Below are 19341 nucleotides of genomic sequence, written 5' to 3'. Positions count from 1 at the left end.
GAGAAATGTCCTCTGGTCTGATGAAACAAAAATAGAACTGTTTGGCCATAATGACCATCGTTATGTTTGGAGGAAAAAGGGGGAGGCTTGCAAGCCAAAAAACACCATCCCAACCGTGAAGCACGGGGGTGGCAGCATCATATTGTGGGGGTGCTTTGCTGCAGGAGGGACTGGTGCACATCACAAAATAGATGGCATCATGAGGAAGGACAATTATGTGGATATATTGAAGCAACATCTCAAGACATCAGTCAGGAAGTTAAAGCTTGGTCGCAAATGGGTCTTCCAAATGGACAATGACCCCAAGCATACTTCCAAAGTTGTGGCAAAATGGCTTAAGGACAACAAAGTCAAGGTATTTGAGTGGCCATCACAAAGCCCTGACCTCAATCCCATTGAAAATGTGTGGGCAGAACTGAAAAAGTGTGTGCGAGCAAGGAGGCCTACAAACCGGACTCTGTTACACCAGCTCTATCAGGAGGAATGGGCCAAAATTCACCAAACTTATTGTGGGAAGCTTGTGGAAGGCTACCCGAAACGTTTGACCCAAATTAAACAATTTAAAGGCAATGCTACCAAATACTAATTGAGTGTATGTAAACTTCAGACCCACTGGGAATGTGATGAAAGAAATAAAAGCTGAAATAAATAATTCTCTCTACTATTATTCTGTCATTTCACATTCTTAAAATAAAGTGGTGATCCTAACTGAACTATGACAGGGATTTTTTATTAGGATTAAATGTCAGTAATAGTGAAAAACTGAATTTAAATGGATTTGGCTAAGGTGTATGTAAACTTCCGACTTCAACTGTAAGACAGGAGAATTACACCAGATATTACAGACTAACCCTAGACCCCCGGCACATAGACTCTTGCAGCGTAGATACTGGAGGCTGAGACGGGGGGGTCGGGAGACACTGTGGCCCCGTCTGACGATAAGGCCAATCAGGCAGGCTATAAGCCCACCCACTTTGCTAACGCACAGCCCCCTCACCACTAGAGGGATATCAACAGACCACCAACTTACTACCCTGAGACAAGGCTGAGTATAGCCCATGAAGATGTCCTCCACCGCACGAGCCCGAGGAGGCGCCAAACCAGACAGGAAGTTCACGCCAGTGACTCAACCCACTCAGGCAATGCACCCCTCCTAGGGACGGCATGGAAGAGCACTAGTAAGCCAGTGACTCAGCCCCCATAATAGGGTCAGAGGCAGAGAATCCCAATGGAAAAGGGAACCGGCCAGGCAGAAACAACAAGGGCGGTTTGTCGGTCCAGTGCCTTTCAGTTCACCTTCACACCCCTGGGCCAGACTACACTCAATCATAGAACCTACCGAAGAGATGAGTCTTCAGTAAAGACTTAAAGGTCGAGACTGAGTCTGCGTCTCTCACATGGATACAGTAACAAGATTTTTCTCAGGTGGGAATTCCATATGCCCCATGTCTGACATTTGGACTTGGACAGAAGAACCAGAGTTTCTGAGGATGCTGGTGGAGATGTAGTTTTGAAGCAGTGAAGTGGGCCATGCCATGAAGAGCCTTGTATGTAACTACAAATATTTTGTAGTATATTTTGATCCTATGTTTTACTGGCAGCCATATTCGTTTTCAAGAACTAATTATGGGGTCTCATTATACGGTCACTTGAGAACTTGGTCAGTAACACCATATACAAACTCTATTGCAGTCCAGTTTGGAGGTTGCATAGGTATCAGTGAACGTTACGCAGAAATGACAGATGCCGATGGCATTTGGCTGGTTGAGACTGTTATGCAAACTCCCAGAAAGTGGTTTATGTTATGAAATCACTGTTGAAATACTACCCTTAATGTTTGTCTTTGTGGAAACGGTTGCCTAATGTTAACAGACTTGACGTTTGAGCACACAGTTGCAAAGGCATGCAATCTGGCCATAGGTATTTTCAATTAAAAATACAGAAGGGAAAATATATTGCACATTATGGTGTCATCAAACCTGTACCATGTGAGAGATAGCAAAAATAATGCGAGTGTAAGTATTCAGTTAATTGCACATTGTTGTGGTTTCATTGCACATTAAAAAACGAATTCAGACAAAACTCAGGCTTTACTGTCCCGAGATTTTCTTGATCTTGCACAAAAAATATACATTAAATATACAAATAAAAGATAGAAGATACATTAAAGATCAAATAAAAAATATATTGAAAACAGTTAAGTTTAGCTTGTTAAATAATGCTGAAACCTAAAGTGTTGAATATAAATGTAAAAAATAAACAGAACTGTACATAAAGTAATATTCAACAAAAATGCATATTTGAAGCTATTTTTCAATGTTCATAACTTGCTTGTCTTTGTGTTGGAAATGTATCTGCACAACTACACACATTTGGATTGGCAATTATCCTGTTTGCTGCTAACAATAATTCCCTAAACGAACTAAAACATCAATAATAATCAACCCACAGGTAGGGCTTTTATTAACTGTTCTCAATCAAAAATCCACTGGAAGTACATAGTTGTACACTTTTCAAATGGATGAGCAGTGTTCCACCTCGGGCCCCTTCACAAAATCCCTCCCCAACTCCAACCTACATTCTCCAAACACTCAGGTGACCATTTAAAAAAAGCATTTAATTGTGAGCAGGTCCTTTAGAATATCTGAGCAAAACAATAAGAAGGTTGTTACCTAGCCGCTTGTTGATGTCTAACTACCACATCAACACTGAGCCATTTAGCGTATGTTTTATTTATAACCATAAGCCTATCAAAGCCACAATTGCATCATGTCTGAGTTTTCTTGCATTATGCAAAGTGAAGTAGATAATTATGTAAATGATGTCACTGTGGTTAAAATAACCATTTCCATTTGAATGCCCTTCTGTTACATTTTTGTATTACATTTATCCGACGCCAATGGCAACAGCTAGTCTTACTGGGGTCCGACACATAACGAAAAATACATTGCAGACCAAAGACTTTACAGTTGACATACATTTAAAAACATGAACATGTAGTGTGTGTGTGTGCATCTATCAGTTACACATACATGTCAGTACATACACACAACAAGTAGGTCACATGAACTTTAAGGCACTGCATCTTAGTGCTATTACTACAGACACCCTGGTTTGAATCCAGGCCGTATCACAACCGGCTGTGATTGGGAGTTCCATAGGGCGGTGCACAATTGACCCACCACTGTCTGGGTTTGGCCGGTATAGGTCGTCATTGTAAATAAGAATTTGTTCTTAACTGACTTGCCTGGTTAAATATAAAAAACATGGGGGAGAGGTATTGTGCCGTGAGGTGTTGCTTTATTTGTTTTTTTGAAACCAGGTTTGCTGTCTGTATAATACTGTACGTTTCCTTGAATTTGTTCTGGACCTGGGGATTGTGAAAAGACCCCTGGTGGCATGTCTGGTGGGGTAAGTGTGTGTGTCTGTGCTGTGTGTAAGTTAGTTGACTATGCAAACAATTTGGAATTTCCCACACATTAATGTTTCTTATAAAAACAAGAAGTGACACAGTCAGTCTTTCCTCAACTCTTAGCCAAGAGAGACTTGCCTGCATAATATTAATATTAGCCCTCTGAATACAATCAGATGTGCTGCTCTGTTCTGGGCCAGCTGCAACTTAACTGGGTCTTTCTTAGCAGCACTTAACCATATGACTGGACAATAATCAAGATAAGATAAAACTAGAGCCTGCAGGACTTGCTTTGTGGAGAATGGTGTCAAAAAAAGTAGAGCATCTCTTTATTACGGACAGACCTCGACCCATCTTTACAACTATTGAATCTATGTTTTGACCATGCATGACATTTTACGATCTAAGGAAACACCAAGTCATTTAGTCTCCTCAACTTGTTCTGTTAATTAAATGTTTACATTGCTTGCTGAGGCTACTGTCCGGATTGGATTATGGTTCATAAGATGTGTAGTCATTGTAGCCTATAAAATAAATGTAGCCTACAGTGTAGTAGCAGAAAAGCTAGAATAGAGCACAGTATAATAATAACAACTATTAAGGGTTAAGAAAAAATCTGCATAGTGAAAATCCTGTCACCCATCTGGGGATCCCACCCCAAGACTTATAATCAAACCTTGTCATTACAGTTAGTTCCAACACTAGCACCTACTGGACCAATTGAGAACAGGGTTGTGTTCAGTTTGGAGAAAAAGTTTTGAAAAAGTGTGAAATAGGGGGGAGGAGACTGAATTTGTCCAATAACGAAGCAATATTCTGCAGCCCAACATAATTGTATTGCTTTTGTACTTTACTTTCATCTGCAGAGATGGCCATAAAATAACAATAGCCCAGCGTTTCCCACACTAATCTCAAACATCACAAAGTCACATTTTCTTCCTCATTGGGCACCATAACTGGAAACCATATTAGGGACTATACCGTATGAAAGTAACAGGAAGTAGCCTTATAGTTCTAGAACTTTTGAAGGCTTTTTGAGTGGTATTCAATGGGTAAAAACATAGAGCAATGGTCTTCAACGCAATTTTTGTTTTAAAGGCATCTGGCAGTAGTAAATTCATCCACAAACACGAATATACACTGAACAAAAATATAAATGCAACATGCAACAATTTCAATGATTTTACTGAGAACAGTTCATATAAGGAAATCAATCAATTTAAATAATTTCCTTAGGCCCTAATCTATGGATTTCACATGACTGGAAATACAGATATGCATCTGTTATTCACAGATACCTTAAAAAAAAGTAGGGGTGTGGATCAGAAAACCAGTCACCAGTACCAGTATCAGTATCAGTACCAGTATCTGGTGTGACCACCAATTGCCTCCTGCAGCGCGACACATCTCTTTCGCTTAGAGTTGATCAGGCTGTTGATTGTGGCCTGTGGAATGTTGTCCCACTCCTCTTCAATGGCTGTGTGAAGTTGCTGGATATTGTAAGTTTTAATGACACATGCACAAGTACAGTGAAATGCCTTTCTTGCAAACTCATAACCTAACAATGCAATAATCAATAACAACATATTACAAAAAACAAACTGGAGAAATAAGAATAGGAAATATGAAATACACAATGAAGTAAGTAAGTAAACAAGCATACTATATATAGAAATTATTTAAAAGTCCATTCCAATACCAAATTGACATGTGCAAGGATACTGGAGTAATGGAGGTAGATATGTACAGGGGTAAGGGGACTTAGGCAACCAGATATAAGATACACAGAGTAGCAGCAGCTTGCATGTGAGAGGGTGTGCGGGTGTGTTGAGTGAGTATAAATTGGATGTGCATATTATGTGTGAGTGAGCAAATGATGGAGTGTTGGAGTGACAGTGTGTGTGAGTCTGTAGGGCCCTGTGAATGTGCATAGAAACAGTGCAAATATTGAAATAGAAGATCAATAAAGATACAAGGTAAACTCAGTCTGTGTAGCTATTTTGTTAGCTATTTATCAGTTGTATTGCTTGGGGATAGAAGCTGTTCAAGAGCCTGTTGGTGTCAGACTTGATGCACCGGTACATCTTGCCACGCAGCAGCAGAGAAAATAGTCTATGGCTTGGTTGGTTGCGGTCTTAGACAATTTTCCAGGACTTCTAATCACACCGCCGGATATAGAGAACCTGCATGGCAGGGAGCTCGGCCCCAGTGATGTACTGGGCTGTCCGCACAACCCTCTGTAGCACCATGCAATCAAGGGCGGTGCTATTGCCATACTAAGCATTGATGCAGCCAGTCAACATGCTCTCAATGGTACAGCTGAATAACCTTTTCAGGATTTGAGGGCCCATGCCAAACTTTTTCAACCTCCGGTGGGGGAAGAGGCACTGTCACGCCTTCTTCACGTCTGTGCGTGTGCGTTTGGACCATTTTAAGTCTTTAGTGATTTGGACCCTGAGGAACTTGAAGCGGTCTACCTGCTGCACTGCCACCCCGACGATGTGGTTGGGGGCGTGCTCGTCCCCCCATTTCCTGTAGTCCACGATCAGCTCTTTGGTCTTGCTGATGTTGAGGGAGAGGTTGTTGCTCTGGCACCACACTGCCAGGTTAGTGACCTCCTCTCTTTAGGCTGACTCATCATCGCTGGTGATCAGGCCTACCACTGTCGTGTCGTCAGCGAACTTGAAAATGGTGTTGGAGTCGTGCGTGGCCACAGTCATGGATGAACAGGGAGTACAGGAGGGGACTAAGCACACACCCCTGTGTTAAGGGTCAGCATGCTGGACGTGATGTTCCCCACCCTCACCACCCATACCCCCATCAGAAAACCACTCGCCCACACGACACCATACACGCTGTCTGCCATCTGCCTGGTAGTTGAAACCGAGATTAATCCGTGAAGAGCACACTTCTCCAGCGGCCATCGAAGGTGAGTATTTGCCCACTGAAGTCAGTTACGACGCCGAACTGCAGTCAGGTCAAGACCCTGGTGAAGACGACAAGCACGCAGATGATTTCTGTTTCATGATTCCATATGTGTTATTTCATAGTTTTGATTTCTTCACTATTATTCTACAATGTATAAAATAGTAAAAATAAAGAAAAAGCCTTGACTGGTACTGCATATCTTAATAAATTACCTCATTTTCAAAAATATTATGATATAATCATCAAGCCCATTGGAAAGATTAGGGGACAGAACCCAGAAGTATGATGTAGGATGACGTCACTTGCACATCGTATTGAGGCCAAATTCCCCCATCTATGCTGGCAAAGATTGATTTGACTTCTTCATTGAAGTAGCGAGCAAGGGAGGGTTCTTTATCATCCCCGTGAGCAGGTCAATGTTGGCCTGGTCGCAGTCGGCTGGTCAGCACTGGTCTGGTCAACAGGTGGTTAACGCTGGTCTGGTCCAGGCTGGTCTGGTCAGGTGGCTCAGCTCTGGTCTGGTCAACAGATGGTCAATGATGGTCTGGTCGGGTGGCTCAGCTCTGGTCTGGTCAACAGATGGTCAATGATGGTCTGGTCGAGTGGCTCAGCTCTGGTCTGGTCAACAGATGGTCAATGATGGTCTGGTCGGGTGGCTCAGCTCTGGTCTGGTCAACAGATGGTCAATGATGGTCTGGTCGGGTGGCTCAGCTCTAGTCTGGTCAACAGATGGTCAATGATGGTCTGGTCAGGTGGCTCAGCTCTGGTCTGGTCAACAGATGGTCAATGATGGTCTGGTTGGGTGGCTCAGCTCTAGTCTGGTCAACAGATGGTCAATGATGGTCTGGTCAGGTGGCTCAGCTCTGGTCTGGTCAACAGATGGTCAATGATGGTCTGGTCGGGTGGCTCAGCGCTGGTCTTGTCAGGTGGCTCAGCACTAGTCTGCTCAACGGTCAGCTGGTCAACGCTGGTCTGGTCGAAGGTCAGCTGGTCAACGGTCTGCTGGTCTGGTCGGGTGTCTCAGCGCTGGTCTGGTTGACAGGTCAACGCTGGTCTGGTCAACGCTAGTCTGTTCGACGGTCAGCTGGTCAACGCTGGTCTGGTTGACGGTCAGCTGGTCAGCCAACTGGTCAGGTCGATGGTCGGCTTTTCAACTCTGGTCTGGTCGAAGGTCGGCTTGGATACTGCAGAGCTGATGGTGGGTGCGCTTTTTTTCACTTTTATCTTCATGGTCTTCTTTTCACCTCAAGATTGTAAGACCATAACACTATTCCTTCAGATTTCTAGGCCTACTAAAATGTATGTGTATGCGCCAAATTGATATAGCCACTAATCTTTCAGAGAGGATGAAAACAACTGATTTAAAACGTCTATATTCCAGCACAGTAGGATCCTATGAAGTCTTCGCCAAAGTCATGTGAAGAATCTGCGGCCTGTGCAGTCCCTTCTGTGTCATGTGAGGTGAGTTACTAACCTACTGAAGCTTTCCTTCCTCTCTTCCCGGCTGGTGGGAGGAGAAGAATCCTATTAGTTTGCTCCATAATGGCGGACACGTGTGGCCAAGTACTTCTGGGGTCTGGATTAACGGTCCTTTCCCACCCCCTCATGTACATCAAAGTTCTAGTTCAGGTAAGACATATATATATTGAGATTAAACAAACCAGAATGTTTGATCCTGCTAGCTTTACGTCGAGGCCGGTTCTGTAACTGACAGGCTACTGTAGCTAACGTTAGCTGCAACAACAGCCATAACGATTAGCTAGCTAACTAGAACTAACGTTACTTTCCATACTCCACACAGCTGATACATTCAAGCTGATCTCATGACAATATATTACCTAAACATCAGTTTACTTATCGTTTCAAACCTTATGTTTCTATAGCTAGTTAGAATTAGTAGCAAGGGGGTTGACGCCACGCAAAGGTTAAGAGCTAAGCTACGTTAGCTTGTTAGCTAACTAAGGAAGTGGTTTCGACATTTTTGTTGCAGATAAACAATTACATTCTTTTACAATTATTTATATCTAGCGGGTTTGTCTAGGAGTGATGCAGCTTTTGTCAAATTTGACTTTAAGTAGCAGGTTATGAGAAACAATGACATGTACTGTAACAGGTTGGGAGAATTAGGTTAAGTTTAGGGAAAGTGTTAGGGTTAGCTAAAATGCACACAAAAAAACTCATTTGTACCTAAATCTGACACAGTAGCCCAACTAGACATGACCCTATTTAGCCAGCTATCATGTTAATTTGTGTGACATTATCAATACCTTGAGAATAACGGACTGGCTAACGTAACTAGCTCTCATTCAAAACGTTCATGACAGGATGGGTGCCCTTTGGCCCACTCACCCGAGTAACGCGAGCTAGCAAATGAGTAAGGTTATAACACGACCGGGTAGTTCGCTGGATCATAATGCATTACTGTGTGTGTTGTTGTCAGATAAGATGTATGATAATTGTACTGTGTCAAATGTCTGCAAAGAAAGTAAAACAAATGTAGCATATTGCTAATCTAGCTAGCTAGCCTAGCAAATTGTACTAGTTCTAACAATAACTGACTGACACTTGGCCTCATATGACGTTCACTGCAATGTATTATATAATTACCCAGATAGCCTAATAAATGGCAATTGCACATGTACTCCTTTTTCAGGTTGGACATGAACCTCTCCCTCCGTCCCTAGGAAGAAACCTGTTTGGTAGACAAGTGTACCAGCTGCCAGGACTGTTTGCCTATGGTGAGACCTGAATTCCAGTCTACCCACTTGCAAAATGATTAGCTGGTTTTTCTGTTAGCATCGGGATGGTTGTACAAGTTAGTTGTAAGCGGGTCGTAACTCGACAGGCTACACCACCTTGGTATTATTTTGGTATTGACTCGCGCATAGACAACTCGAAAAGCGGTTGTGAAATATGGAAGATAGTCCTGCTTCCTGAGCAGGTGTAGGGTGTTAAACTGGTACCATCTTAAATGATATTCAAAGAAAATAATAGCAATTACATTTTTCAAAAGTATGTGAGCTCCGTGTTCATATTTCACAACCGCTTTTCGAGTTGCCTATGCACTAGGCAATAGCAAAATAATAATAAAGACAGTACAGAATAGGGCTGGGCGATATGGCCAAAATATAATATAATGGTATTAAAAATAAAGACGGCACATTTTGCTTTTATTAGTAGTGCGAGACCGATCCGATGGTGCCAACATATACTGGGGTGTGAAGTGCGTTTCTACTCAAGCTTTGATTTGCATAGAATTGCCCGATAGTTTTGGAGAAAAGTTGAAAAAAAACTGACGCTGTACGTCAAATCGTGACGTGTCATGACGTAACCTACAGCCCGCATAATGCAACTCATTCTATGTCGTACAGCCTCTCCAGCAGATTAAAAGCAAGAAAGGGACAGGGTAAGGGGGATATCTAGTCAATTGTACAACTGAATGCATTCGTTTTTTGCTCATCACTGCAAGCCATCATGACTCTCAAAAGCTGTGACAGCAGCTGTTTACTTCTGAAGATAACTTTAGAACCGCCCTAAACACCCGACTCAAATTCGGCACAAACCTTCAAATAGGTATGTAATGATAAATCATATAAACTCTTTATAGTGTTTATTTACATTTTAGCGGTGATAAATTGGACAGATCGGGTGATCACGCAATAGGTTTCGCTTCCCCACCCGCCATTTTTAAAAAGACCCAACGGAGCTAATTGCCTTCAGTCATGCAGAGACGGGATGGTCTCGTCATTGATTTTGCTGGAAAAGGGAGAAATTGACCTGGAAATATAAAAAAATGTTGGGCACTAAAATAAGGTTGATTGTACGTTACAGCACAAAGTACAAAGGTGCGTTAGCTAACTATACATTCTAATTGATTTCAATGGGTCTTTCTCTATTCTGAATGTTTTATACTGTTCAACTTCAACCAAAAATACATTTCAGCATTTTCATCCATTTCTGCATTTCCTGCACTCATTTGAGATGATTTCCACACTGCCACATAGGGCTGCATGATTTGTGCAAACAATCTAGGCCTTCATTTTGACCAAATGTTGCAATTGCATTTTGACTTGTGATTTAGAGCAAAACAGTTGGGTGAACTGTTGGAATCATGGAAATTGAATGATTATTCAAATTTTACAGTTAGAATATAATAGTGGGCACTTTTTAAATTGTGTTTGATATGACGAAAAATTAAAATGCCAGGGAGGAGTTATTGTGACAGGGCAGGAACCAAAGTGTTGACAAGTGTTTCCTAGGGGACCCTATAATCTTTGGCAACATTTTAATGTTTTCTCTTAACTACTTCATTTAACTAACATATTGTTTTGCATATTCCTCTTTGATTTAGAAGATACTGTTGCACAAAAAAAACATGCAGATGTACAGTACCAGTCAAAAGTTTGGACACCTACTCATTTAAGGGTTTTTCTTTATTTTTACTATTTTCTACATTGTAGAATAATGAAGACATCAAAACTATGAAATAACACATATGGAATCATGTAGTAAGCAAAAAAGTGTTAAACAAATCAAAATATATTTTAGATTTTTCAAAGTAACCTTGATGATACTGTAGCTTTGCATACTCTTAGCATTGTCTCAACCAGCTAAATTAGGCAGTCACCTGGAATGAATTTCAATTAACAGGTGTGCCTTGTTAAAAGTTAATTTGTGGAATTTCTTTCCTCCTTAATGCGTTTGAGCCAATCAGTTGTGTAGTGACAAGGTAGGGGTGGTATACAGAAGATGCCCTATTTGGTAAAAGACCAAGTCCATATTATGGCAAGAACAACTCAAATAAGCAAAGAGAAATGACAGTCCATCATTACTTTAAGGACACCAATAAGAAGAGACTTGCTTGGGCCAAGAAACACGAGCAATGGACATTAGACCGATGGAAATCTGTCCTTTGGTCTGATGAGTCCAAATTTGAGATTGTTGGTTCAACCGCCATGTCTTTCTGAGATGCAGAGTAGGTGAATGGATGATCTCCACATGTGTGGTTCCTCCCCGTGAAGAATGGAAGAGGTGGTGTGGGGGTGCTTTGCTGGTGCCACTGTCAGTGATTTATTTAGAATTCAAGGCACACTTAACCAGCATGGCTACCACAGCATCCTGCAGCGATACGCCATCCCATCTGGTTTGCGCTTAGTGGAACTATCATTTTGTTTTTCAACAGGACAATGACCCAAAACACACTTCCAGACTGTGTAAGGGCTTCATGAAATGGAGCCCTTGCCTTGGCCGAGCAACCGCACGCAAGCCTAAGATCACCATGCGCAATGCCAAGTGTCTGCTGGAGTAGTATAAAGCTTGCTGCCATTGGACTCTGGAGCAGTGGAAACGCGTTCTCTGGAGTGATGAATCACGCTTCACCATCTGGCAGTCCGACGGACGAATCTGGGTTTGGCAGATGCCAGGATAAAGCTGCCTGGCCCCAATTCATAGTGCAAACTAAAGTTTGTTAGAGGATGAATGATGGTCTGGGGCTGCTTTTCATCGTTCGGACTAGACCCCTTAGTTCCGGTGAAGGGAAATCTTAACGCTACAGCATACAATTACATTTTAGATGATTGCATTCTTCCAACTTTGTGGCAACAGTTTGGGGAAGGCCCTTTCCTGTTTCCGCATGACAATGCCTCCAAGCACAAAGCGAGATCCATACAGAAATGGTTTGCCGAGATCGGTGTGGAAGGACTTGTCTGGAGTGCACAGAGCCCTGACCTCAACCTCATGGAACACCTTTGGGATGAATTGTAACGCCGACTGCGAGCCAGGCCTAATCGTCTCACATCAGTACCCGACCTCACTAATGCTCTTGTGGCTGAATGGAAGCAAGTCCCTGCAGCGATGTTCCAACATCTAGTGGAAAGCCTTCCCAGAAGAGTGGAGGCTGTTATAGCAGAAAATGGGAGACCAACTCTATATTAATGCCCATGATTTTGGAATGAGATGTTAGATGAGCAGGTGCCCATATACTTTTGGTCATGTAGTGTACTGGAGCAGTGCAGAGCTGTTGTGAAGGAAGTTGTCAAGGAAGTGAGTTTCTGTTTATACAGAACCTCTCACCTACTGTCAACCAATCATATCAATCCAGAGCTATACGGAGCTCTTTGTTACAAAATTTGGGAGGCGCACGACATTGCAGTATGGACTTTGGCGCTCAGTTTGGCCTCTGCATGCCTCTGGAGGTTCCGCAATTGCGTCAAACCCTCCATACGGAGCCTCTGAACACATTTTCGGATCAAGCATAATATATTAAATGTGCTGTAGACTACAGTCAAGACGGCAAACCATTTTTGTTGACCGGGTGCAAGATTTATTTTGCCCAAGTTATGTTGGTGCTTATAATTTCGGACATTTTGGTAGGCTATTCGTTAGTCAACTTGTCTAAATTTGATACATGCAGCTTATCTTCTGTCATTATGTTGGCCTAGAAGACTAAATAATCCCTTGCTCACCAGAATGTCATAAATTGTTAGAATGAATGCAATCTTGTTGACATCGGTAAAGTTTTGTCATCTCTGCTTCTTTTGTGGAGCAAAGACATTTAGGGATGGGAGGAAAATGCAATAAATAACTCGGAAAGATTTGGCTAACTTTCCAAATGACATTAGTTTGACCGGTTGTAAGGAAATGGAAAGCTGTGAAAGATTTCAGTTAGGCTTGGATGCATATTTTATGTGGTTGAAATACTATCAGCTTTTATGATGCTGATAAAGATAGCATCTAAATGTGGATTTGCATGCTCTCAAGATGCTGAAAGAAATAAACCATATCTCCACTCCTGTTCCCGAGTCAAAATGTGTCCTACACTTGGTGTATCATTTTACTGCAAGAAATGCTTAATTCTGCAGGAGTTCATATTAAGGCTATGTGAGAGGTTATAGACCTACATTCAGTGTCTAGATTTCAGCTCCCATTTTAACCCATCTGAACAGTAGGCTACAGTTCCCTTGATGTGCCATAGGTCTATTTGAAGTCCCTGTCTTGACTGTCAAATTTTTATAGCAACTCACAATCATCACACACAACACACTGCCATCATCCTCTTTTACCACTTCACCAAATATTTTTATACTCTCCATTCCGCGTCTTTTCTCTTATTGAATTAAACTCCAACATTGTCCTTTTTGCCTCCGTGGATCGAGGTTAACTCTTTCTGCCCGTTCGCAAAAGCGTTTGACGGTTGGCGTGTAGGATATTTGGTTGGTGTACAGTTAGGCCCTAAAGCTTATATGCATAGGCTTAATGCCAGAGAGCATAAAATAATGAAAGAAAAAAATCTATTTTGCCAATAGATACATCATTTTTTTTAAAAGGTATTTTCTCTTTATTCAACCTGGCCTTCATTCACACAATAGTTCCATGATACTAAACCAGCCCGTCCAGCGGATATAACCGCGGGGACTGCGGGTTATGAGTCAACCTGCGCAGCACTACTAGTGATGAATTTAAAACTAGACTTATGTTTATGTTAAACTCCAACTAGTAGGCTACCGGAAATAAGACTGGCCTATCCGTACCATACTAATGAACATATTTTCTGTGTCCTCTAATTTCTGTCTTTTAGCAAAGCACATCATAAAGATTGATGGCAAGGTAGGTCTCTTTAATGGCCTAGCCCCCAGGCTATGTGCAGGGACCATCGGCACCCTTGTACACAGCAGCGTCTTGCAGGTGGGTCTAACAAGCTGGCTTAATGTAGCTTCCTATGTAAATGTTATCTGATGTTTCCAGACCTCAGCAGTAGTCTAGCCTCAAACATAAATGAATGGGAAATGTGATCACATTCTGTATTGAAAGTCATGCTCGTCAGAGAATAAGCTATATGCTGGCTTGGGAATTGACTCTGACTTGAACTGCATTGGCCTTTCACTGTCTTAGGATGGTGAGTGTGACCAATGCTATTTGTTTCTAAATTCATAAATGGCAATGTGTCGACACACCACTATGGAAATGGATCTCTGTTGAACTAATCACTGCTGTCTTTAACAGAGATGCCAGGATGCAGGCAAATATGAGGTAAATATTTTGGCCTGGTTATGGATTAATTGTATAATTGTTTCTTATTTTATAAAATCTTTTAAATTCAGGCTGTGGATATTGATGGTCAGTTTTCAATCCTTTTTAGGTCTCTGGAACCAGTCAGAAAGCTGAAGAGGGATCCTTACAGCATGTTGTGAATGAGGTATAAATTAATTTGTCCAGTAAAGCAGATGGTTTGACAGATTTTTTTTATTATTATTTTTTTAGCATGTTATTGCTTTTGACAAAACCAAGATCAATCAAAATATTCAGATTTGTTTCACAGTTCTGTTAGACGTGGCTTGAACAGACCTTATTCTGTAAATTGTCGCTTAGCTGTGTTTTTTTTCACCATACGCAAGTAAGTTAATATCTGGAGCGGAGATGGTTCTTGGTGTAAGGGGAATTATCCCCCGCTTAAGCTGTCCAAACTGGATTCATGGTTTCTCCCAAATTCTGCATCTCCATTCTTTCTGTTTTTCTTTTGATGACTCCTTGCTGTCCCCAGTCCACCTGGCCATGCTGCTGCTCCAGTTTCAACTGTTCTGCCTGCGGCTACGGAACCCTGACCTGTTCACCGGACGTGCTTGTTGCACCCTCGACAATTACTATGATTATTATTATTTGACCATGCTGGTCATTTACGAACATTTTAACATCTTGACCATGTTCTGTTATAATATCCACCCGGCACAGCCAGAAGAGGACTGGCCACCCCTCATAGCCTGGTTCCTCTCTAGGTTTCTTCCTAGGTTTTTGGCCTTTCTCAGGAGTTTTTCCTAGGGAGTTTTTCCCAGCCACCGTGCTTCTTTCACATGCATTGCTTGCTGTTTGGGGTTTTAGGCTGGGTTTCTGTACAGCACTTTGAGATTTCAGCTGATGTACGAAGGGCTATATAAATAAATTTGATTTGATTTGATTTTACCAGACAACCAAAGAGATGATAGCCCGCTCCTGTGCCACGATCGTAACGCACCCCTTCCATGGTAATTGTACTGTTTGTGTCGAGCAACGTTTGTCATGTCACCCTTTGCCTCAAATGTTCTCATAGGATAATGATTACTGCATGGATACTGGGTTCTGAATGGTTTATTTTCTGTTTGTTCCAAAGTGATCACCTTGAGATGCATGGTCCAGTTTATCGGTAGAGAAACCAAGTACAGGTGAGTTTTTCTTAACCCAAGTTCAATATGTGTTTATACAATTTATAGCCATGTAATACTGAATATTACAAATGTTTCTTGTTTTCTTGCAGTGGAGTGTTTGACTCCATCGTCACTGTCTACAAGAATGAAGGAGTTCTGGGATTCTTTGCGTAAGTATGATCTTCCTTTGGCTACATGACCAATGTTTCATCAAGCGTAACCTTTAGTCTTGACCTGCTAAATTACTAGAATACATTTGACCTCAGTAAATTCAGTCAATCATTTTTGAAGTTATTTTTAAAAGTAGGTTTATGCTTGGTCCTGAATCTTGCAAATGAATTGTTGTCTAGAGGCCGTTTTCTCTGGATGTCTGTACCATGCCCTCTTTTTTTTCCTGTCTTAATAACTGTGCTCTCATGCAGGGGCCTTATTCCTCGTCTGCTGGGTGACATACTGTCTCTGTGGATCTGCAACATGCTTGCCCACCTCGTCAACACATACGCCATTGACGACTCAGTAAGGCAGATGGATTTGGGGATTTTGACACTAGTTTAAAGGTCCAATGCCGCCATCTTTATCTCCGTGTCAAATCATTTCTGGGTAACAATTAAGTACCTTACTGTGATTGTTTTCACAGGCAGGCCAAAACTCCATCCCACCAAAACAGGCTGAACATTCAGGCGGCCTTTTCAGACTGCTCTTACACTAAAAGGGCATTATAATTTTCACAGTATTATTCCAACCTCATAGTGTGGTATTCTATTTTTATTTTATTTTTTTAACATAGGAAAATCACATTTTTGACTGCACTGGGCCTTTAAAGTAGATGTGGACCTCACATTAAAAAAAAAAACGATCCTGTACTGAAGTACATTGTCAGTGTAGAATGCATGGGTAAGTGATTTATACATTTTTTATTTATTTGATTTTTTATCCTTTCCTCACAGATGAGTCACACAGGAGAAATAAAGAACTGCGCTCAGGCTGGGACTGGGGTAAGTGTAAAACATTTGTTTTAAATCTACAATTTGTCAATGTAAGGTCATAACACGGGCAACTATTAATACCATACAGGTAAACAGTTGATGGGACTTTTATTGGGGTCCAGTGTGGCTCAGTTGGTAGATCATGGCGCTTGCAACACCAGGGTTGTGGGTTCAATTCCCACGGGGGACCAGTACAAAATGTAAATAAATGTATGCACTCAATACTGTAAGTCGCTTTTTATAAGAACTCCTGCTAAATGACTAAAATGTATTGCCTTGGTTGCTGATGTTGTCAATTTGTATCTCCCTCTCGTGTTCCAGTTCTTCGCCAGTATGCTCACATACCCCTTTGTTTTGGTGTCAAACCTCATGGCCGTCAACGACTGCGGGTAAGTAGCTGCGTTTGGACGTTTTTTTACACCAATAACACAAAGCGTTTCAAATAGGTCTGGGCGATTATATCAAATGATTTTGTTTTTGGGTAATATTCCAAATACCTGTATCACAAGAATTCAAGTTTATTTGTTTTTAGGAGCGTTTGTCCCCTCGTTTCGGTCTCGTCTCCTTTGATCCTTCTGTGCTGTGTACACCTTCCCATTTACACCAGAGATGCGTATATGATGATGAGATACTTGTCTCTGCCTCAACAATGGGAGTCATTGTCCCGAAGGCATGCTAAGGTCCAAAATAAAACCCATGGAAACGCATTGGGCTTATTTTGGACAGATTTTGGTGAGAGTGAAACCTCACGCTTTGCATCTTCCTCTCTGTTTACACACACACCAAACCCCTCCCCTGCCACTCACAACAACATAGATGAGCTCACTTCTTCCTCTCTGACAAGTGGATTCAATTCTCTATTTGCAGAAACAGAATTGGTCAAATGGACACCGAAACATTAAATTAGCCTTTCTAACGATACCCTTTGTCTCCACTCCTCAATTTGCATGCAGAGCAGACAACTAAAATGGGAATACCGATTCTGTCAAATTAACGATCAGATTGTCGCGCAGCATTGCAGTACCACTAGCAGCATTTTAGCCAAAGACTGTCTAGTCTGTTTTCTAAATGTGCAATAAGCTTAAGGTAGGCCACTTGATTTCCAACATCTGAACAAAGTGTATGGACTAGGATGCTGTTCAAACAGTATTCCAAAAAAGCATGTTGAACTAATAAAATTATTAGTGGAATGCTTATTTAGCCTATGTATAATTTCACAAGCCCTGAATTTGTTAATTATTGCTGACTGTTTGAAATGTAGTGTATTTGAACAATCTTTATTTTGGGGGGGTTGATAAATTGTGAAACAGCCATAACTAAAAAGAAAGAGGTATGATTGTTAGGCCGTATCGCACATCCATAGTTTCAAACCTCTGCCAATGACAGCTAGTTTTCAGGTTACATAGCCCTCGCATATAAAGCTCGTCCAAATAGGTCCCTTACTCATACCACTCCAACAGTCCTAGGAAAAATTCTTGCTTGAGACCATTGACCATTTTAATTAAAAACAATCACAGTAAGGTACTGGTTACCAATAAAGGATTTGATAGCGATTTTAAATGGCTGCATTGGACCTTTTTTTAAAGTTTCCCTGTTGTGAGTGGTTTATGTCTGAGGCTGGCTTTCCACATAAGCACTCCTGTCTTTTACAGTCTGGCTGGCGGCCTCCCTCCCTATGCTTCAATATATCCAACCTGGGTGGACTGCTGGAGGCACCTGAGCCTAGAGGTAGGTTGCTGCTTTCAAAATGTTAATACTACACAGGTGTAACAGACATGGCTTACAACCATAAGATCCTTACTTATTCACGTTGGTTAACATGTTAAAAAATTATTATGGCTGAATTTGTGCCGTTAAGCTGTTCCTGTTTTGTATTTCCTCTATTTATAGGGAAACATGAGCAGAGGCAACAGTTTATTTTTCCGGAAGCTGCCTGTGGGGAAGACGTATGCAATCGACCAGAAGAGATTTTTTTAAGTCTTGAACTACCTGCATAGAATCTAATTGTAATATAAATTGACATTGCCTGAAAGGGGGTGGATCGCTGGCATCTAATCCTTTGTATGCACTTGTTTACGATTTTTTTCTTTTTTTACAACCTGTCATCAAGTAAAGATAAAATTGCATTGTTTTACAGCAATGTGCTGCTTTGATTGGAAATGTGAAGAGCTTTATTTTAATATATAGAAATTTGTAAAACTGTACTGCAGGATAATTAAATGGAGCCGTTTCACCTAAATCCAGGAATAAGTAAGATTGTAATAGTTCCTCTTTCTGTGATGGAAGACTAAATCGTATGTCACCTATTGCCAATATAAACTTTCGGAATACCCTGTATATCTGGCTGGCATTGAGTGGAAGCCCTCCCTGTGCTCTGAATTTAACATGGGAGTTTTAGCTAATCTGCATGTAATGTTTTGAATTAAAGTTATTGGGAATTGGGACCTTGTATTGATGTATGTAATCACATGATAAGAAATGGATGTGTTAAGGTAACTTGGGGCCACACTGAGCTATGGAGTTTGAGTTGACATGTCTATGGCCTTGTCAAAGCAGTCAGGTGCTTGTATTAACTCATTTTGACTGATCCAAATAAAGATGCTTTTTTGGACTTTTTGCTTTCGATTTCATTCTCCAGTGTGTAGCTAGTCCCCTGAAACATTGATTCAAAACATCAAGTTACACCCTGAACATTTGCTACACAAACTGAATCACAATAGGCGATTAGTTTCACAGAAGTACATTGGCTGTCTGTCAAAAGTGCAAAATGGTCCTTTTGACACTCCATTGGAAGTACTCGCAGGTAACAGCCCGAATATGATGGCAAAATGCCCCTTTC

The 19341-nt window shown here is 41.4% G+C and overlaps 1 protein-coding gene across 2 annotated transcripts; it reads left to right on the top strand.

Moving 5' to 3' along the window:
* The first annotated feature begins 7815 nt into the window (after positions 1-7815).
* LOC115202890 (mitochondrial carrier homolog 2) lies at positions 7816-19113 on the top strand. Of its 2 annotated transcripts, XM_029767048.1 has the most exons (14): positions 7816-7969; positions 8994-9078; positions 13917-14023; positions 14342-14368; positions 14478-14534; positions 15300-15357; positions 15483-15534; positions 15627-15686; positions 15939-16032; positions 16464-16511; positions 16824-16891; positions 17035-17234; positions 18155-18230; positions 18393-18514. In XM_029767048.1, exons 1-13 carry the CDS (start codon positions 7883-7885, stop codon positions 18220-18222), a joined length of 1011 nt encoding a protein of 336 aa, XP_029622908.1. In that variant the 5' UTR covers positions 7816-7882; the 3' UTR covers positions 18223-18230; positions 18393-18514. The 2 variants fall into 2 exon arrangements, with proteins under 2 accessions (XP_029622908.1, XP_029622909.1); XM_029767049.1 differs by lacking the exon at positions 17035-17234 and having other exon boundaries at positions 7824-7969; positions 18393-19113.
* Positions 19114-19341: the final 228 nt, after the last annotated feature.

Source organism: Salmo trutta, chromosome 12 (assembly GCF_901001165.1).
Source record: "Salmo trutta chromosome 12, fSalTru1.1, whole genome shotgun sequence".
Classification (NCBI taxonomy): domain Eukaryota; kingdom Metazoa; phylum Chordata; class Actinopteri; order Salmoniformes; family Salmonidae; genus Salmo; species Salmo trutta.
The sequence above is the reverse complement of the archived record's forward strand: the minus strand, read 5'-3'. Positions and strand labels throughout refer to the sequence as shown.